The 22,081-nt window shown below is 44.6% G+C and overlaps 2 protein-coding genes across 11 annotated transcripts in view; one reads left to right on the top strand and one right to left on the bottom strand.

Moving 5' to 3' along the window:
• Positions 1-21,386, top strand: part of pkd1a (polycystic kidney disease 1a) — a 291,165-nt gene extending 269,779 nt beyond the window's left edge. For 2 of the 5 annotated variants that reach the window (XR_011887311.1, XR_011887314.1), the window contains exons 43-48: positions 1,404-1,578; positions 4,241-4,528; positions 7,340-7,474; positions 9,282-9,596; positions 13,920-14,832; positions 17,049-21,386. Coding sequence is in view for 1 of the 5 variants with exons in the window: in XM_072269063.1 (XP_072125164.1) it covers positions 1,404-1,578; positions 4,241-4,528; positions 7,340-7,474; positions 9,282-9,596; positions 13,920-14,418; positions 17,049-17,059 (1,423 nt within the window). In the remaining 4 variants the exon portion in view is untranslated. The remainder of the gene's footprint in view (positions 1-1,403; positions 1,579-4,240; positions 4,529-7,339; positions 7,475-9,281; positions 9,597-13,919; positions 14,833-17,048) is intronic. The other 3 variants (XR_011887312.1, XR_011887313.1, XM_072269063.1) reach the window with 3 other exon arrangements.
• The window catches only part of tsc2 (TSC complex subunit 2), a 136,528-nt gene continuing 135,548 nt past the window's right edge, over positions 21,102-22,081 (bottom strand). For all 6 annotated transcript variants that reach the window (XM_072269069.1, XM_072269068.1, XM_072269066.1 and 3 more), the window contains one exon: positions 21,102-21,887. In XM_072269069.1, the coding sequence (XP_072125170.1) occupies positions 21,648-21,887 (240 nt within the window). In that variant the 3' untranslated portion in view covers positions 21,102-21,647. The remainder of the gene's footprint in view (positions 21,888-22,081) is intronic.

Raw genomic sequence — 22,081 nt, forward strand, 5'->3', positions numbered from 1 at the left:
CTCTTCTCCCTCCTTCTCTCCTGCACAACAGCGCCAGGCTCAGTGCCAGAGACCCGGTCACCGTGGGCGTTCCCTGTCAGGTCATCCCTCTCAACAGCATCCAGAACAAGATATTTGTTGCTGAGGGGGACAGCCACAGGGGTGCTCTCCACTATCCGGGCATTTCCCTTCCCTCTCTTGACAGTGACCCAGTTTTCTGACCCCTGTAGCCTAGGGATGACTACCTCCCTGTAGCTCCTGTCTATCACCTCTTCACTTGCCCTGATGAGCAGTAGGTCATCAAGCTGCAGCTCCAGATCCCTAACACGGTCTCTGAGGAGCTGCATCTTGGTGCATCTGGCGCAGATGTGGCCATCAGGGAGGCTGGAGGTCTCCCAGGATTCCCACATCTGACACCCTGAACAAAGCACTAACCCTGCAGGCATGCTATCTAATTCTACACGAATGAAACAGGAAAAATAAGTCCACTCACCCACTTACCTCGCCAAACAGACAAACTTTTTAAACCGTTAGCTGTGAGAGCCCTGCTGTCCGGGCCGATTCGCGAAAGGGATGGTGGGGGGGGAGAGAAAAAAGAGTTGGCGCTTCGCTCTCGCCTCTTCCCGTTTATCGCAGGGCATAATTTTAAGGTGATTGGAGGGAAGTATGGGGGGGGATGTCAGGGTAGTATTTTTAACACAAAGATTGGCATCTGCGTGAAATGTGCTGCCAGGGATGGTGGTAGTCGTGGCTATCCCTCGAGGTCGAGGATGATGGTCTTCATTCTGAAGAAGTGGCCCACAGAGTGAAGACGCCTGTGCGTGTATTTGTTTAACGTGTACTTGATGTTGCACTCCAAGAAGCACATGATACTTCACAAATCAACCAACTGATTCCAATGGCATGGAAACCACGACGATTGGAGCTGATGGATTTGTTGCAGCCTTCATCCGCCTTCACAGCCGATGAGTTTGAAGTAACTTCGTCCACCTGTTCCACCGTTGAGGTCTTGGTTGGATTGTTCTTTGTCAGGGACCTCACCCTTGACCTTACTGCCATGGGTGACCCTACCAGGAGCATAGCTCCAGACGGCATTGCTCTCGGGATCACAGGGCCACACAAGCCTCTCCACCACGACAAGGTGACAATCCACGGAGAAGATTGGTGCTAGAGGCAGATACATCAGGGACATTTAGGAGACTCTTAGATAGACACATAGATGAAAGAAGAATGACGGGCTATCCAGGAGGGAAGCGTTAGACTAGGTTAAAGGGTCGGCACAATATTGCGGGCTGAAGGGCCTATGCTAGGCTGTACCGTTCTATATTCTATGTAATGAGATCAGTAGGTTGCTTGCTGATAAACTTGCAAAGCAATACGTTGTGCAAACTTTAAAACAATGTCTTGTCCTTTTGTGTTGGCAGGACCCGAGTGGTCTTTGTTGAGTTTACCCAGTATTGCCCCAATGTGGATTTGTTCAGCGTGGTCAGTGTGTTGGTAGAGTTCCCCGTGTCGGGGGGAGCATTCACCGCCATTGACATCAAGCCGTTCTCTCTGCTGCGTCTGAGTGCGGGCATGGACTTTCTGCTTGTCATGATGGTAAGTTCTCACCACACCAGCAGACATCTAGCATTTGGTTTTCTCCCACCACCCCTGCTGCCTGCCTGGTCAAGTGACCTTAATGGTGAGGCTCCAACTGTCGATAGGATGCTTTTTTTTACAAAAGTTTATTCAGATAATTAAATTATCACAGCAATACACTAATATACAATATAATGTTGTTTTGCTGTTACTGTAGTGTGGACATCTGTTTATTTATATATTTAAAGATATACAGCGCAGTACAGGCCTTTTGGCCCAGGACACTGTGCTGACCTCTTAACCTACTAAGATCAATCTAATCCTTCCCTCCTACATAGCCCTCCACTTTTCTATAATCTATAATACATCTGTTTAAACACAGGCGGCCATACTTTACCTTCAGTCCAGCTGTCAATGTCACTGGCAGACAGCATTGTGGTTATAGACAATAGACAACAGGTGCAGGAGTAGGCCATTCGGCCCTTCGAGCCAGCACCGCCATTCACTGTGATCATGGCTGATCATCCACAATCAGTATCCAGTTCCTGCCTTATCCCCATAAACTTTGATTCCGCTATCTTTAAGAGCTCTATCCATCTCTTTCTTGAAAGCATCCAGAGACTTGGCCTCCACAGCCTTCTGGGGCAGAGCATTCCATTATCCACCACTCTCTGGGTGAAAAAGCCTCCGTTCTAAATGGCCTTCCCCTTATTCTTAAACTGTGGCCTCTGGTTCTGGACTCACCTATCAGCAGGAACATGCTTCCTGCCTCCAGCGTGTCCAATCGCTTAATAATCTTATATGTTTCAATAAGATCCCCTCTCAGCCTTCTAAATTCCAGAGTATACAAGCCCAGTCGCTCCAATCTTTCGACATATGACAGTCCCGCCATCCCAGGAATTAACCTTGTGAACGTACGCTGCACTCCCTCAATAGCAAGAATGTCGTTCCTCAAATTTGGAGACCAAAACTGCACACAGTACTCCAGGTGTGGTCTCACCAGGGCCCTGTACAGCTGCAGAAGGACCTCTTTGCTCTTAGACTCAATTCCCCTTGTTATGAAGGCCAGCATGCCATTAGCTTTCTTCACTGCCTGCTGTACTTGCATGCTTGCTTTCAGTGACTGATGTACAAGAACACCTAGATCTCAGTGTGCTTCCCCTTTTCCTAACTTGACTCCATTTAGATAATAATCTGCCTTCCCGTTCTTACCAAAGTGGATAACCTCACATTTATCCACATTAAACTGCATCTGCCATGCACCTGCCCAATCACCCAGCCTGTCCAAGTCACCCTGCATTCTCATAACATCCTCCTCACATTTCACACTGCCACCCAGCTTTGTGTCATCGGCAAATTTGCTAATGTTACTTTTAATTCCCTCATCTAAATCATTAATGTATATTGTAAACAGCTGCGGTCCCAGCACTGAACCCTGCGGTACCCCTCTGGTCACCGCCTGCCATTCCGAAAGGGACCCGTCAATCGCTACTCTTTGTTTTCTGTCAGCCAGCCAATTTTCAATCCATGTCAGTACTCTGCCCCCAATACCATGTGCCCTAATTTTGCCCACTAATCTCCTATGTGGGACTTTATCAAAAGCTTTCTGAAAGTCCAGGTACACTACATCCACTGGCTCTCCCTTGTCCATTTTCATAGTTACATCCTTTAGCATAAAGCTTTACAGTGACAGTGGTCATCAATCAGGATTCAATCCTACAACATGTGCTCTCAGCATTACTTTTTTTTTTGCACAATTTGTCCTCTTTCCCACATTGGTTGCTTGTCAGTCCTTGTTTGTCTATAGATATTTTGAAAATTCTATTATATTTCTTTATTTTCCTGTAAATGCCTGCATGAAAATGAATCTCAAGGTCCTTTATGTCCTTTCATAAGAAATTTTATTTTGACTTTTGACTTTCATTTTGAATATGCCACAAAATGTGCCCCAAAATTGAAAATAGACAAATAGCCAGATGGTTGTCGACTTAAAATTACTCAGGGGTGGCGAGCCTATGGCACACGTGCCCAAGATGGCACACACAAAACTTTAGTTGGCACATGGCATGCAATGCCGCCCCTCAGTTATTTAATCCTCCCATAATAAAAAAGATACATAATGATTATCTTTGCTGCCAAATGAAGCAGCAAATGATATTTTACAACCCAAGAGTAATGAGATGTTTTCACACGAAAGGTCTCACATTGACTTGGCACCAGCCAGACAATAACAAGAACACACAAGGTTCGATGATATGTTTTAAAATCCTTGTGGACCTGGTGTACACATCAGCATTTAGGCGGTAAATAGTTACAATAACAATGCTATGTAGAAGTTAAATTGACTTTTTGAAAGATTAGTATTAATTTTGAACAGGTTTTCTAAAATGCTTCATTTATGTCAATGTCTTATACTTTTATTCATGGTAAAACAATGAATCCATGTAAATAAGCAACAGGACTCATCCTTTTCCTTAGTCCATAATTATTTTTATTAATTTATTAATCAATGATAATCTCTGCTCAAAATTACCATGACACTCAAGATGTTTTTTTTAGAAGATTATGCCAAGGTCTCAAGAATGTTCGCCACACCTGATGTAACTGCTGAAGAGGATTAGTGATCCTCTGTTGGCGTAAACCAGAGAAAGGAAAGGATTGACCATTTGCTTCCTTACAGGTCTTTCTCTTGCTGTTTGTCGTCTACTTCACAATCAGTGAAGTGGTCCTGATGTGTCACGAGGGAAAAGCGTACTTCCTCCAGTTCTGGAACTACCTGCAGTGGTCAGTCATCGTCCTCAGTGTCTGCTGTGTGGCTGTGCATCTGAAGCGCGCCAAAATTGGCGACAAGCAGTGGGCGCATTACCTTGCCAACCGAGACTGCTTCACCAACTTCTACCAGATGGCGCAGCTGAGTCAGGTGTTCACCAACCTGGCTGCTGTCCTCCTTTTCCTGCTGACGGTTAAGGTATGATCTGCGAAGCATGAGCCTAAAACCGATCCCTCCCTGTACATTGCTGAAGGTCTGTCGTCCAATTTTATCGGTGCTCCAAAATGTGGCTGCCTGTTTGTTTCCTATAGCTAGCTGCTGGATGCTCAGCAAACTCCAAGTCAAATGCATGTTTTACATCTAAAGAAATAAATTCGTCATCAGCAAAGTTCACTCTGCATCTCACATTATCCAGGTGCTCCCAAAATGGATGCAAGATTGATATCAACCCAATGTTGCATGGAAGGTCTCATAGTCCTGAGGGAAGCCATTTGTCCCATTAAGTTCAAGTTTATCATCATGGGCAGACATACACTGGGCTACAAAAGGCATGGAAACTAGCTTTTTGCAGCAGCAGCACTTCCCTGCACTCACCTACAGAAAAGATGTAAGTAAGACTGAAAAAGTGCAGAGACAATTTACAAGGGTGTTGCCAGGACTTGAGGACCTTAGTTATAAGGAAAGATTGAACAGGTTAGAACTTTATTCCCTGGAGTGTAGGAGAATGAGGGGAGATTTGATAGAGGTATACAAAATTATAGACAGGGTAAATGCAAGCAGACTTTTTCCACTGAGGTTGGCTGAGACTAGAACTAGAGGTCATAGGTTAAGGGTGAAAGATGAAATGTTTAAGGGGGAACTTCTTCACTTAGAGGGTGGTGGGGTTATGGAACGAGCTGCCAGCATAAGTGGTGGATAGGGGTTCCATTTCAACATTTAAGAGAAATTAAGATAGATACATGGATATGAGGAGTATTGAGTGTTGTCGTACTCTCACCAGCCTCTGAGTGAAGAGTGCAGATGGATGGCACTAGGCAGATTGATGGTTTGCCATGCACCACAAGGCTCTGTGCTTAGCCCCTGCTGTACTTGCTTTACCAGGTTTGAATGGCTTGCCATATGAAGAGCAGTTGACTGCTCTGGGCCTGTATTCACTGAAATTCAGAAGAATGATGGGTGACTTCATTGAAAGCTATTGAATGGTGAAAGGACTTGATAGAGTGCATGTGGAGAGGATGTTTCCTATGGTGGGAGAGTATAAGACCGGAGGATACAACCTTAGAATAGAACGGAGATAAGGAGGAATTTCTTTAGCCAGAGAGTGGTGAATCCGTGGAATTCATTGCCACAGGCAGCTGTGGAGGTCAAAACAGTATGTAGATGTAAGGCAGAGGTTGTTAGATTCTTGATTAGTCAGGGCATGAAAGGATACAGGGAGAAGACAGGAGACTGGGGCTGAGAGGAAAATTGGATCAGCCGTGATATAATAGCAGAGCAGACTAGATGGGCCAAATGGCCTAATTCTGCTCCTATTTCTTAAGGTCTTATGACTAAGGCTAAGCACAGCTTCAATGTCATATTTAAGTTTTCTGGTGACACTCCTGTCGTTGGCAGGATCAAAGGGGGTGATGAATCAGCATGTAGGAGGGAGATTGAAAATCTGGCTGAGTGGTGCCACAACAACAACCTCTTACTCAATGTCAGCGAGATCACGGAGCTGATTTTCGACCTCAGAAGGAGGAAACCGGAGATCCAGGAGCCAGTGCTCCATGGGGGATAAAGGGTGAGGCATGGAAGCAACTTAGTCTTCGTGTCATCGAAACCTTTGACAAACTTCTATAGGTGTGTAGTGGAGAGCATCCTGACTGGGTGAATCATGGTTTGGTATGGAAATATAGAAATACCAATGCCCTTGAATGGAAATGCCTACAAATGTCGTGGATACAGCCCAGTCTATCACTGGTAAAGCCCTCCTCAAAACTGAGCATATCTACAGGGACACTGTCATAGAAAGGCAGTATTAATCATCAGGGACCCCCAATACCCTCATCATGCTCTCTTCTCACTGCTGTCATCAGGAAGAAGGTGCAAGAGCCTCAGGACCCACACCACCAGGTTCAGGAACAGTTATTACCCCTCAACCATCAGGCTCTTAAACCAGAGGGGATAACTTCACTCAACTTTACCCACCCCCTCACTGAACTGTTCCCACAGCCTATGGACTCACATTCAATAACTCTTCATTTCATATTCTCAATGCTTATTGTTTATATATTTTTATTATTATTTTATTGTTTCTTTTTTTAAAATTTCTTTTGTATTTGCATGGTCTTTTATACACTGGTTGTTTGTCCATCCTGTTGGGTGCAGTCTTTCATTGTGTTTCTTGTATTTACTGTGAATGCCCACAAGAAAATGAATCTCTGCGTTTTACATGGTGACGTCCATGTACTTTGAAAATAAATTTGAACTCTGGAATTTGATTATAAATCTGATTCTGATTAAAAGGCTTTTGGATAGGGGTACATGGATAGGAAAGGTTTTCAGGGGAATGGGCAGCTGGGAAGAGTTAAGATGGGGACCTTGGTTGCCATGGAGCAGATGGGCTGAAGGGCCTGTCTCCCTGCTGTATGACTCTATAACTCTATTAATAGAAAATTAGATCAGAACGCTGGAGCTCTTTCACAACTCAGGTACCAATGGACCAATGTTTTGGGTCTATCATTGTAATAGTGCTAGTGAAAGGTTGCTCCATTTCTCTCTCCGCAGATGCTGTTGGGCTTCACGAGTACTTCCAGTATTCTCTGTTTTTATCTCGGACTTTTATCATCAGGAGCATTTTGGTTTGCATTTTTAGTGGACGGAGATGTCAGGATTTTCGTTTACAAATGTGAGGGGCGGTGTCTGAATGGTTCCTGTCCAGGATTGGAACCTGCTCCCTTCTAAATCGACTGGCTATTGTTAAATCCTGATTATAATCCGCCGCCTTATTCCCTGTCTGTGTGATAGGCTGCTCGACAGCTGCGGTTTGTCAGGAAATGGTCCATCTTTGGAAAGACCTTACATAATTCTGGAAAGGAGTTGTTTGCAGTCGTTGTGATGTCCGGTGGACTTCTTCTTGCCTATACTCACCTCGGCTATCTGGTGAGTACTACATTGTGTTGTTTGACTCTGGTTATTGCTACCGGGGAGGGAAGCCTGCTTGACCTGTTCCACCTCCCATATTCATTCTTCCCTTAAGATGCTCCTCTGTAATCAGTCTTCTTGTCATCTTCTATAACTTCTCATTTTTTTCTTGGAATATTCCTAGAAAGAACATCAATAGGAATATTGCTCAGTTGTATTGCACTCAAAGTATTATATGAATAAATTTTAATCATGCCACCCAGATAAGTAAGTAGGCAGGAATTTAAGAAGTTGCAGGGAGCTGTGGACTACTGTGCATTACTGGATCATCCCTCCCCACCATCTGTAGTATCTGCATTATGGCAACATCTATCAGCAAAGTTGGGCGGAGATGCTTCTTTACAAAGGAGGTGTAAGGCGATCCTTTCCCTCTGCTAGCTGCAGGTCACCCTTGGGCAAGGTGGAGCACTTGTTAACACCCCCTCCCCCACAGATCAAGGTTAAATGAAGCCATGGGAGCAGGTGGTGGGTGGTCGTATGAACAGCTGGTGCATATCACAGGTCCTGGTTATGTGACACCAGGCAGACAATCTCTTTAGAGCATTGATAATGGCTGGGGTCACCCACCTTGTAAAGGCACTGCCCAGAAGAAGGCAATGGCAAACCACTTCTGTAGAAATATTTGCCAGGAACAATCATGGTCATGAGGCCATGCTCGGCCACATCATATAATACAGCATGTAATGATCATCATTATTGAAGACCTCCACTATCTGGGCCGTGCCATCTCACAACCTTCTATGGGGCAGGAAGTACTGAGGCCTGAAGTCCCAACCCATCACGTTCAAGGACAGCAACTTTCCCTTCAAGAATGGTCAGTTCTTGAACCAACCAGCAAAATCCCAATCATAACAGTATAGCAACTCTATGGCCATTCGCACTACATGGGGCTTGGTTCTTTTTCTTCTAATTGTGCTCTATGTGTAAAGCTTGTATATAATTTATGTTCATGTTTGTATTTTTGAATTTTGAGTATCTGATATGATGTGCCCCATCATGCAAGTTTTTCATTGCTCCTGTGCATAAGGCAATATACACAACTTTGACCTTGCCTGGCAAATCCAATATGGCTGCTTACCCAGAGGCAAAAAAAAGCTTGAGGAAGTGGGCTCTTTAATACCCTTTTAAGAGGGCATGTGAGATGATGAACATCACCTCTCACTCAGCAAGTATAGTCCTGCCCCCTCCCCCCCACCCCCCCCCCCAATTCCCAGTACTGCACTGGATGGAGAGCCTAGTCCAGAGAAACTAATATTTAACATAGATGATGTTACAAGTCTAAACACAGGAGCAGAATTAGGCCTTTCAACCCACTGAGTCTACTCCACCATTCCATGGCTGATTTATTTTCCCATTTCCCTGCCATCTCCCTATAACCTTTGACACCCTTACTAATTAAGGACCTGTCAACCTCCATTTTAAATATACCCAATGACTTGGCCTCCACAGCTGTCTGTGGCAATGAATTCCACGGATTCACCACCCTCTGGCTAAAGAAATTCCTCCTCATCTCTATTATAAAGGGACGTCCTTCTGTTCTGAGGCTGTGATGTCCGGTCCTGGACTCCCCTCTCCACGTCCAGTCTATGTAGGGCAGGGGACCCCTACAATTAGCCATTGTGGACCCCAGGTTAGGAACCCCTGATCTAGGGGCCTTTAAATATTTAGTTTTCAATAAGATCAATCCCCAGTGACGGGGCCTCCACAGACATCTGTGGCAATGAACAGGCAATGCAATCTGTAACTGTTAAACTTGATTTTTCAGGTCTTCTCCACCAATTTTGATCACTTCAAGAGCTTTGGAGACAGCATGCTCTCTCTGTTCGCCATGATCCAACGTGGGATCTCCCTCCGGCACTGTTCCTTCGAGGGCCCGAGCCTGTGCTCCGTCTACTACATCAGCTACGTCGTCATGGAGATCTGGGTGCTGCTGCGGCTCTTTGCGGCCGTGCTGATCCAGAACTACCAGGCGATGAGGCTGGAGCTGCACCGGCCGGCCGTGGAGCCACAGGAGTATGAGCTGGTGGAGCTGTTCGTCAGGAGACTCAAGATGTGGATGGGAGTCAGCAAAGCGAAAGAAGTAGGTAGACAGCACATCGTCATCTACTTGGCCAGGCTGACGTCATCTAGTGTCCAGTCTTGTAGGAGTAATGATACCAGGAACTGATTGTGATGGTATTGGGTGTCCTGTCCACAAAGCCCTAAACTCAAAAGGAGATTTTAATTCCTATCCGATATAGATTTCTACGAGTAGCCTCTCTAAAGTAAGGTTATACTGTATCCACCCCACTCATCAAGGCCTAACTTCCTTCCCTGTCTGGCCTCAACAGCGAGGTTAGCTACCGTTACCGACTGCTTGAGTAGTGGGTCACCCTTTCCTGCCAAGGAGGGGATATATCCAACTAATGATGTAGTTTAAACACAATTGTCTGAATTTAAATGTGTATCATTAAAAATAAAATAAACTAAGTCTTCACATACATTTAACATTCAGAGGATTTCCAGTTTATAAAAGATTTCCAAATTACAACAGATTTACAAACTACGAAGGATTTCCAAACACTAGTACAATTCTTACTAACAAGAAGAACATGCCAAAAAGTTGCAGATGAATGATTCGTCTGTCATAGAAACCAACGGCCGAGGATTGAATTCTTGTCTTCTTTCTGTCACCCTGTCTTTCTGTATTTCTCCTCGACGTTCCTAACAATCCCCATTGCTTTTGATATTTATACTATTTTCTACTAGATGACATCATCTGCATGTGATGTTTTCCAGTTACTTTTGCAGAGACAAAGTAATTCACACAGATGGTCTTAAAAGCTTCTGGTGACACAGATTCCAAACATCCACAATTAATGCTGTGAAGGCTGATCCAATGAGTATACAAACATCCCAACTTGTAACCATGTTTGATGTGCTAAGCGACATAACCCAATAACCCCGTTGTCTTGTGTTTGACAAGAAAACTCCTGGTCACTTCACTTTGCAAACCTGTGCCTCCAACTTCAAGCTTGCAACTTACATTAAGAATTGGAGACTGCTCCTTGATCACAACAAAAAGTTGAGCAATAAAATGTGTTAAATTTACAAGGATGTTGCTGAGACAGGAGGATCTGAGTTATAAGGAAGGATTGAATAGCTTAGGACTTAATTCTTTGGAACATAGAAGGTTGAGGGGAGAGTTGATAGGGGTATACAAAATTATGAGGGGTATTGATAGGGTAAAGGCAAGCGGGCTTTTTCCACTGAGGTTGGGGTGAGACTAGAAATGGAGGTCGTGGGTTAAAGGTGAAATGTTTAAGGGGAACCTTCTTGGCTCAGAGGGTCATGGAACAAGTAGCCAGTAACAAGTTTGGATAGGTACATGGATAGTTGGGTTATGGAAGACTCTGGTCCGGGTGCAGATCAATGGGACTGGGCAGTTCAGCATGGACTAGATGGACTGAAGGGCCTATTTCTGTGCTGTACTTTTCTATGACTCTAGAAGTTTAACTTTATCACCAGCAACTCTGAACCTTTGGAAACGCCATGCTGCTATATGAGAAAGCTGGCGTTATCAATCAGCCTCTCAGGCTCTTGAAAATTAATATTGATCACAGCTCTCGTTCAGAATTTTCCCCTGACTGTAGCTGGACAGAATGTAACAGCACACACAAAATGCTGGAGGAATACATGGAGAAAAATGTTCTGGGCTGAAAACCTTGGTCAGGACTGGAAAGGAAGGGGGTGGAAGCCAGAATAAGAAAGTTGGGGGAAAGGGAATGAGCACAAGCTGTCAGGTGTGGGGAAAGGTGGGTGGGTGGGGGATGAAGTGAGAAGCTGGGAGGTGATAGGCAGCAGACGTAAAGGGCTGAAGAAGGAGAGAAGAGTGGACTATGGGAGAAAGGAGGAGGAGGAGGAGCACTGGAGAGAGGTGATGGTCAGCTGAGGAGAAGAAAAGGAGCAAGAGGAAAAGAGAAGGCGGTGGGGGGAAGAACTCCCAGAAGTTAGAGTAATTAATGATTACGCCATCAGGTTGGAGGCTACCTAACTGGAATATGAGCTGTTGCTCCTCCAGCCTGAGACTGGCCCCATTGTGGCATAATGGCATCGATCGATGTCAGAATGAAACAGGAAGTAGAATTTAAATGGGTGTCCCTTGTAATTGCCCCTAGGTTTAGAATCTGTGCAGAGTCTATGAAAATGTAGAGAGTTAAAATAGGAGAACTGGTGTGAGTGGGATCCTTTAGGTTGTCATAGCCAGCGGGGAGGTGGTGGGGCTAAGCTCCCACTACCTATTAAATGCTCCCCATGGTGTGCATCTCAGATAGTCTCTGACAACCAAGTCCAGCTCCTGACCTTCACGTGTAGCATAGCAGAACTGCTTCTAGCGACAGGAGAAGAGGCAAAGGCGGGTTACTGGGTCACTTAAAACCAGTCAGTTCGGGCAGATGGCGGCTCATCCAGGAGAAGGAGAACTCTGATCTCAAACCTCTGCTGCCTTGTGGCTATACCCATTCATGAGGAACTCATTGGCAGTAAACCCCAAGGAGAAATCTGGGGCTGGAGATCCTAAGGCAGTCCTACGTTGAGCTCAATGCTGACTGGCAACTCTTGTAACACCAATGGTACCAAACTGCATCGGTCTCTGCCGTTCCTTTGGATTCATCAGTTGCATGGAGAGGGGGAGCCTACTGCATGGGCAACAGATTTCTCTCCATAGTGTACTGCCTGGATGTAACGTCCGTGGTTGACCCCGACCGATGGAAGGACTCCTCCTGGTGTGAGTGGGTGATTGATATTCAGTGTGGACTACAGGGTTACGTGCCTGTTTCCCTGTAGCGTCTCTCTGTCTTGACCACTTTAGTCAGAGAAGGCTGAGGAGATATTTGTTTGAAGTAGGTAAAATAACTGTCTAACATAATGACCAGAATGGCCTACTCCTGATCCTAATGTTTGTTTGTGGGGCAACGCCTATGGACCACCAGGTCATCGGCCTTGTCGCGTCTGAGCTCAGCAGCGGGCTGTGGATGTCTGTGTGAGAACCTCCGTGTTGGGGAGTTTACCCTTGCCATCTGCCTCAGGCGGTGCATGGGGATGAATGATGGTGAGAAACTCTGCTTTGTGTCCCAGCAGCGCCATCTGCAGGCACATCACACAAACTGCAGCTGCTTGACTCCACAATAAAATTAATCTGCTGCATTACAGGGCAGCAGTTCTGTACAGAATTGGGCTTATTATCAGTGACATACAGCATGGCATTAAATTTGTTGTTTTGGGGCAGCAGATCAGTGCAAGACATTAAAATGGTATATAACTTACAATAAAAAAGTGCAATAGATTCATTTCAGATTCATTTATTCATCACATGCTCCAAGTTCAAAGTAAATTTATTATCTGAACATATATATGTCACCATATACAACCCTGAGATTCATTTTCTTGCAGGCATACTCAATAAATCCATAATAGAATAATGACCCATAATAGAATCAATGAAAGACCGCTCAACTTGGGCGTTCAACCAGTGTGCAGAAGACAACAAAATGTGCAAATATAAAAGGAAAGAAATCATAATAAATAAATAAATAAGCAACAAATACTGAGAACATGAGATGAAGAGTTTCTTGAAACTCTTCATTTGTGGGTTGTGGGTACACTTCAATGATGGGGCAAGTGAAATTGAGTGAAGTTGTCCCCTTTAGTTCAAGGTTGAGGGGTACATGTAGTTTGAGACATACAGTCACGTTTTACTGTGTGCTTGAATTCAGCTCATCAAGTCTGCTCCACAATTCCATCATGACTGATCTATTTTCCCTCTCGACCCAATTCTCCTGCCTTCTCTCCCTAACCATTACCGATGAAGAAACTATCAACCTCTGCTTTAAACACGCCCAATGACTCAGTTTCTCAGCTGTCTGTAGCAATGGATTCTGTGGAATCACCACCCTCAGGCTGACGAAATTCCAACTCGTCCCTGTTCTAAATGTGTGTCCTTCTATCCTGGGGCTGTGCCCTCTGGTCCTATACTTCTCTACTAGAGGAAGCATCCACTTTAGCTAGACCTTCCAATATTCAGTAGGTTGCAACTCTCCCTTCCCCCCCCCATTCTTCTAAATTCCAATGAGTACAGACCGAGAGCCAAACACTCCTCACACTTTAATCCTTTCATTCTTGGGTTAATTCTTGTAAACCTTGTTAATATTTTGTTACTGTATGTGCTAGATTGGGACTATTGTGCTCTGTGTGACGATATGAACTGTGTTTTGCAGCTTGGGCTCTGAGGAACAATGTTTCATTGGGCTGTATACATGCATATGGGTGACTGACATGAATGTGAACTTGATTGGGTTTCAGTAAGAGTTTGCGGATTCTCATTTCCTACCTGTGTTATGCAATGTTCTTTTTTAAATGTTCGCAGTTCCGCCATAAAGTCAAGTTTGAAGGAATGGTTCCCTTGCCCTCGCAGTCGTCCCGAGATTCAAAGTCGACGTGCCTCCACACCGCCAGCACCATCTCAGACATCTCCTCCTCGTCCTCATCCTCGTCTAGCGAGTCCACCCCAATGGATGCGCTCCCCCTGGCCAGCCCCAACAAGGCAACACAGATAGAGGTGAACATCCACCGGCTGGTGCCGTTGGTCGAAGCCCTGCTGGAGCAGTTCGACAAGGTGAACAGCGTGACGGAGGACGTCTACCAGGTGGAGTGCAAGCTCAAGCACGCCCAGGACAGGATACAGCAGAGGAAAATTAGCACAAAGGCAGAAGAGCTGGTTGCAACGTATAGGCGGATGAGAGCCAGCAGAAGGCTGAGTGGCAGTCACCGCTCTTCCATCCGAGCTCCGGCAGACAAGGCGAGGATGAAAGACGTACAGCTAGGAAACAACCCGTTAGAAGCCTGTACAAAGGAAGCCCTCAAAGGCAAGGAACCCAAGCCACCTCGCAGAAAAACTAAAATGGCAGACAAGTTGGGCCTACAAGTACCAGGGGATCACCAAGTTCTCTCTAACCCTGAATAGTTGTTGCAGACAAAAGTTCAAAGCAAATTTATTATCAAACTATGTATATGCCATCATATACTACCTTGAGATGAGTTTTCTCAGTGTGAGAGAGTGACTTTTTTAACTCCACTCCAGAAGGTGGCACCACAAGCAATTCTGCAGATGCTGGACATCTGGAGCAGCACGGAAAGGAGCTGAAGGAACTCCGTGGGTCAGGTCACCTTCTATGGACGTTCCAGGTCCAGTCCCTTCTCTGGGGCTTGAAAGAGGGGAGATGGGCCGTTTGGGAAAAAAGGGAGCAGTGCAAGAGGTGGCAGGAGATAGGTGGATCTAGGTGAGGGGTTGATGGGTAAATAAGGGAGGGGGAGGATGGGAATAATGCAAGAAGTTGGGAGGTGATAGGTGGAAGTAACAAAGTGTTGAAGGAGGATTCTGACAGGACAATAGACCATGAAATAAAAAGGAAAGAGGGAAACCACGGGGAGAATTTCCACTTATCACCTCCCAGCTTATCACATTGTACCCACTTTCTAGCCCCCTCCCACCCCCAGATGCACCTATCACCTGCCGGCTTATTATATTGTGCCCACTCTCTTCCCTCCCACCCAGATCCACTTATCACCTGCCAGGCTTTGTTCGAACCCTTCCCCTCATCTCCACAATCTTCTTATACTGGCTAACGTCCCACTTTCTTCCCAGTCCTGATGAAGGGTCTCGACCCGAAATGTTGGCTGGTCACATCCCTCTGGAAATGCTGCCTGACCTGCCGCGTTCCCCTGGGGACTTCGTATATTGCTATTGAAACCAGTGGCCTTGAGTTCTTTTAAAAAAGTAATAGCTAATCTATCTCTTTTGGCATTGGCCCAACTTGTTTGAGCAGTAAGAGGATGGATTTTGGATTATCCCCTTACTTCTTTTAAAATCCTCTCCCCCTCCCCACCACCTAAAGGCTGAAATGATTCAGCATGGTGATGATGAATGGACACCTCCTGCCACCAGAACGGACTTCATCTATGAAAGCTCTAGTTTTGTATTAAACAGTGCAGTTCCTTGTCCTGGACTCAGTCAACTATGGGAAATCTATCTCCCCCTCCCTTCACTAGAATTTAATACAATCGTTAGTAGCTAAAACCAAGCACATTATCCAACTGCTGTCATATTGTTGTGAAGGGTCTGTTCAGCACAAATGGCTGCAAGAAAAAAAAAAGTCACAAAATGCATTCAATATCATTGTAGGTGGAGGCATGTGACATTATTAACTAAACGGGTCAGAACAAGCCTTAAAGGACAGATATTTTTAAGAGATAAAAAGTTTCAAAAAGGACATATTTTTAAAAATGAAATTTTTTTCTTAAAGGACAGATATTTTTTAAAGATGAAAATCGTTTACTTTATATACATTAACAAGCACTTTAAACTGAGGATTGTTCAGAAGGAGAGATTGTATAAACTTGCTTTAGCCATGCATCAGAAGGATGCACTTATTTAAAAAAATGCCGTTTTAATCATTTACTTTTGAACTGCATTCATTTGATCAGTGAAGAGGAAACAAGTGTACACAATTAACTTTACAGGACAGTATTTTTGCCTACGTTGTGGTAGTGACAATTCTGTTACGGAATTTTCAAAGGTCAGGTGAGTGTTATTTTAACACTGAAATTAGAACGTTTCATTAAAACAGTCCCAGCACTGCGATGAGGCAGGAGAATGGAAATGGATCAACCATTATGAATTAGTAGACCACAATGGGCTGAATGGCCTAATTCTGCTCCTTTGTTGTATGGACAAAAGTATTGTAAAATGCACATTAAACTGAGAACCCATTACTGAAGCAAGTGGCTGTGGGGGGGGGGGCGCGGGGGTAGAAATGAAAATTTACGAGTGCACGTAATAATTACAGGGAAAATAAATATCACCACATTCAAACAAGTTCCAAGAAACAATGTGGCTCACCACCCTTATGCATTGCTGGAGTAAGTATTTGTATGGATGAAACAAAAAAAAATTTGATTTTTTTAGCGAGTTAAAACATTCACTATGTAAATGTACAAAATGGTAATTTTTTGGTCCCATGTAATCAGGGGTGTGAAACCATAGAGTATTGGAGTGAAGATTAAATTTCTCATGAATATGCTGGTCATAAAATCACATTATTTTTCCCGCTGGGTAAGCATTGATCAACTTTGATCAGGCACAGTGATGGTCAATGCTTTATTGATGAATGGGCCCATCTTCATTATGAACAACATAGAACAGGCCCTTCAAACCACAGGGCTATGCCTGTTAACCTGCTCCAAGATCAATCTAACTCTTCCCTCTTATATAGGCCTCCATTTTTCTTTCATCCATATGCCTAAGATCCTCTTTCATCCATGTCCCTAACGTATCTGCCTCTACCACAAGCCCTAGCAAGCACATTCCACACTCTGCCCAACCATGTGAAGAAAATTACCACTGACATCCCTCCTATACTTTCCTCCATTCACCTTAAAATGTTGACCGCTTCGTATAAGTCATTTTTGCCCTGTGTCTTGTCCCCTGTTTACCCAGGTTTAGTTTAACCAGGAGATGGGATGCCACAAAAGCAATTCATTATTGCTACTTAACTTTGGAAAGACAAATCTGGGCAGACTGTAAACCTGAAGCCCCCTTTCATTTTCTGTGGTTTACTTTCTCTGAAGACGGAATAAAAAGATGAAGTGACACCAACTCGCTCACGGTGTGAGAGCCAAGAGAATCAACATGGAGGATTCGCTGTTGAATTTGTTCCTCGCCTCCTACAGAACTCTACCAACCCCCAGCTTCTCTTCCTAACAGCACCACAAATGGGCTAACCAAAGGCATTTCTTTTCCCCAACCCCAAAAACATATGACTGAATTATATTTTTGTGAATAAATCGTGTTTCAGCATAAGCTTTTAGATTTCTCACGGAAATGCTGCAGGATATTCAATGAACACTTAAACTGATAAATAGGCCTGTTAAAAGGTTATGTAGTGTTTTATTATAAGATGCATATAATGTGCTTTTGTGCCAAATGCTGATTAAAAGAGTACTAAAGATTGTTTATAAGGTTGCTGCTTACTTATTCAACTGGTAATGCAAGGTCTGGACTAAACCTTTTGACAACAGCTAGGGAAATTGCATCTAGTTAAGTAAACCTGGCATTAAAAGCTAGATATTGACTAATGAATTATTTGATTTTATTTTTAAACAGCAAATGTTCTGTATAAATTCTAGCATAGAAAATATTCAGTGTATTCTCACTCACATTTATACTTCAGCCAGCAGAACACAGATCCCCCATCACACAGAATCTCTGCTGCAGACTGCTGGTTTGGAATATGAACTCTGGACAGCTTCTTCATTGCCAGTAAAGCAATTCCAGAATCCGGTTTATTATCACTGACGTATGTAATGAAATTTGTTGTTTTCTGGTGGCAGCACAGTTTGCTCATTATGTGCTGTGTAGTATGACGTGGGCGATCATGGATTTTCCATGACCGTTGTTGCTCTTGGCAAATTTTTCTACATAAGTGGTTTGCCATTGCTTCTTCTGGGCAGTGCCTTCATAAGACAGGTGACCCTGGCCATTACCAATTGTCTTCAGAGATTGTTTTCCAGTGCATCAGATATGTTTCTGATGTAATGATTACAATTATTTACACCTGGTTTACTCCTGCATTAACACAGTCTACTGATAGTGGAGGGGGAGTGGTGGATGGAATAATTAAATTTGTCCTTAAAGTCAAAAACCTTGGCTGCTCACAGCTGTGGATTCACTTTCAGCTGCAGATTGATCGTTAGCGTCCTCAGTGCTGAACGTGCTTCACTGTTTGCGAGATTTGTTTGAGGCACTTCAGTGCGGACTGGGTCTGCAGCCATTGACCTAAAGCAGTACTGACTGACTCGCTGGCTGTGGCAATGGCCTTCAGCTCCTTGACCGGCTTTCCTCACCTCGATGCCTCTTGGCTATGGCTCACTTTTGGGACTAGTTTAATATGTTATTTGTTTGCTTTTTGCTGTTTGCATGATTTGTTCTTTTTTTTGCACGTCGGATGGTCTTGTGTGGAGACTTTCTTTAAACAGGTTCTATGGTGTTTGGCTGTCTGCAAGAGGACTATTGTCAAGGTTGCATACTGTATAATTTCATAGTACGTAATTGAACTTTGAACCTTTTCAAAACAGGAACTGGTGTTGAACTTCTGGATCCTTGACTCTGCATCAGCCACAGTGGGTTCAAAATGTCTATACCATTGGTGATTTATGTAGGGTTTTATAGAGAGGTGATTTAAAAAGGTGCCATATTCCCTCTGCTGTCCATAAGGAGCTTGCATATTCTCCCTGTGACCCACAAACACTAATACGTTAACAATTAATGGTATGGGTCCTTGGCATCAAAAAGGTTTGGAACCCTGGGCTCAGGTATCCTCCCACATTCCAAATATGTACGGGTTAATTGGGTCTAATTAGGCAGTGCGGTCTAGCTTGGCTGGAAGAATTGTTTTATCGTGCCACATCTCCAAATTAAAATTAGGCCCACCCATAAAGGAATGCTTTCTTTCTATCTTCGTCCATTAGGACATCACTCAAAGTTGATGGTGATTGTAGTGTCTACTGGGACACTTACGCTGGGCTAATCCATCTTCGCTGTTGGCTATAGATTCTCAATTCTTTTAGTACAAAAATCCATGCCCTGAAGCCTGATCCTTTGAGTAACTACACTGAAATGCACTGAATCAAGGAGTTTTAACACACTACAGCCCAGTACAGGACCTTCAGTCTACGATGTTGTGCCAAACATTGAACCTACTCCAAGATCAAACAAACCCTTCCCTCCCAAAATAGCCCTCCATTTTCTTTTCATCCATGTGTCTAAGAGTTTCTTAAATAACCCTAATGTATTTCCTCTACCACCATCCCTGGCAGGGTGTTCCATGCACTCACCACTGTTTAAAACAAAACCCATCTCTCACATCCCCCCCCCCCCCAATACTTTCTGCCAATCACCTTAAAATTATGCCCCCTAGTGTCAACCATTTCTGGCCTGGGATGAAGATGCTGACTGTCCACTCTATCTACAGTAGATCTCATTATCTTGTACACCTTGAGCAAACCTCCTCTCATCCTCCTTAAGCAGCATGAAGTAAGCCTCAGCCAAATTTAGGCATACCAACCAATTTGCCTCCCTGAATTTTTCTATAGTTATCCCATATTGCTCTAAACTAGGGGTTCCCAACCCTTTTTATGCCATGGACCAATACCACCAAGCAAGGAGTCCATCGACCCGGCCTGAGGTTGGGAATGCTTGCTCTAAATCTTTTCTACCATTTGCCCAAAGTCCCCTTTAAACTTCTCTCATTTGATGCCCTCTGGTTTCACGCTCCCCCACCAATGACAAGGTCCATGACCATTTACCCTCTCTATACCCCTCATGAATTTTTTTTTATAAGCTTCTATAAGGTCACCTCTCAGCCTCCTACACTCCAAGCAAACACATCCAGCCTATCCACTGTAACACACACAAGATTCTGGAGGAAACAGCAGGTCAGGCAGCATCTATGAAGAGGAATAAAGAGTTGTCATTTCAGGCCAGGACCCTTAACCAGGATTGGAAAGGAAGAGGGAAGAAGGCAGAATGAGAAGGTGGCGCGAGTCGAAGGACTACAAGCTGGCAGATGAAGCCAGGTGAGAAGCTGGGAGCTGATGGGTGGAAGAGGACACCTGATAGGAGTCTGGGGAAGGAGGAGAGGTGCACTACAGGGAGGTAATAGGCAGGTGAGAAGGGGTAAGAGTGGAACCAGAATGAGGAATGGCACAGGAGAGAAAGGGGAATGGGGGAGAAATTACTGGAAGTTGGAGAAATCAAAGTTTATGCCATCATGTTAAAGGTTACCAAGACGGAATATGAGGTATTGTTCTTCCAATCGTAGAGTGGCCTCATCCTGGCAGTAGAGATGGCCACTGACAGACATGTCAGAATGAACATGGGAAGTAGAATAAAATAGTTGGCCACCGGAAATCCACCCTTCTGTGGACAGAGCAAAGATGCTTGATAAAGCGGTCCACAATCTATGGCATGGCTCACCGTTAGAGAGAAGGCTGTGCTGGGTGTGTTGGGTGTAGGTGACCCTGACGGTGTTGCCTCACCTAGAAGGATTTTTTGGGGCCCTGGGTGGAGGTGAGAGAGGAGGTGAATGGGTAGGTGTAGCACTTCTTTCACTTGCAGGGATAAGTGCCAAATGAAAATTAGTAGAGGAGGGATGAATGGACAATCATGGGGGGAAGAGATAAAGATGTGTTTGGTGGTAGGATCCTGTCAAAAATGATGGAAATTGTGATGAATGAGTGCTTATCAGCCTATCCAGTCTCTCCTTATGATTCAAGCCCTCCAGTCCTGGTAATATTATGAATCTTTTCTGCACCTTTCCAACATAATGACATTCTTCTAACTGTCAGGCAAGCAGAACTGCACACATTAATAACTCCAGCCAACCCTTTCTGTTTAATAAAAAAAGCAATGTTGCAATTTAAATTAATATTACCAAATGAAGGACTTGAGGAAAAGTGATTCTGGGGTTGCAAAATTGGAGAGAAACTGAGGAAAGCTTTTCAAACGAAATTTATTCACTTTTACTGGAGACATAATTACAGCATTTCAACACTGACACCTGTGTTTAAAAACTGTGTGAAGATTAACAACACACCTTCCTTTACAAAGTAATTGCACAAAATAGAGTTATTACCAGATCAGTATGGAACTTGTGCCCTTGTCCCCAACACCACATCCATTTGGGAAGGCTGTTCCAATCACTCCTCAACACAAGGGCAACTAAATGGTCACTTGGTCAATACGCCAGTCCACTGGTGTCATTCCGGGGCAGTGCGGGGGGGGGGGGGGGGGGGGGGGGGGAAGAGAGAGGTGGCTCAGGCCATAACCATCTGCACATTCATTCTTGAAGCGGACTGGCGTCGAACCAGGGTGCTCTCTCTGAAGAGGGCAGCAGGAGCAGCTTTTCTTCTTCACAAAACAGTGCAGTGCAAGTCAAATCCCATCCCACGGTAAACTAAGCACCGTCTGGCTTCTATCACAGTATGGCAGAGGTATTGCACACTTCAGCCAGGGTGCGAGAATGGCGAGGGGGCTGCTTTAAACAAAGTCTGTGAAGTCATCCACGGTGGACATCAGCCTCTTCCGCTGGCCAATTTCAGCGCCAGCAGGCGGCGGCGGTGCGTGCTGTGGTTGGTAATGGTGGTGGGGGAGATGCTGCTGTTGTGGCTGGTGATGATGATGGTGGGGGTGGTGGTGAGAACTCTTACTTTGGCCGGCAGCGTGCATCTGGATCAAGGAGATTCCAGCGCTCTGGCGATACTGCAGATCTTCACACACCTGGGTCAAGACAAAAAAAACCCTTTGTTCAAAAAATACCCGGCTCTACTTAACCAATCAAGTGTTCTATCACAAGTACAACACAAAAACCCAGTGGGTTTGATGGTAAGAATGCTGGGGTCTCATACAAGTTGCAGCACACAACTGATATTTACCCCAAATGGTAAATGCCCAAGATTGGATGCCATCCTTTA

Source organism: Mobula birostris, chromosome 9 (assembly GCF_030028105.1).
Source record: "Mobula birostris isolate sMobBir1 chromosome 9, sMobBir1.hap1, whole genome shotgun sequence".
Classification (NCBI taxonomy): domain Eukaryota; kingdom Metazoa; phylum Chordata; class Chondrichthyes; order Myliobatiformes; family Myliobatidae; genus Mobula; species Mobula birostris.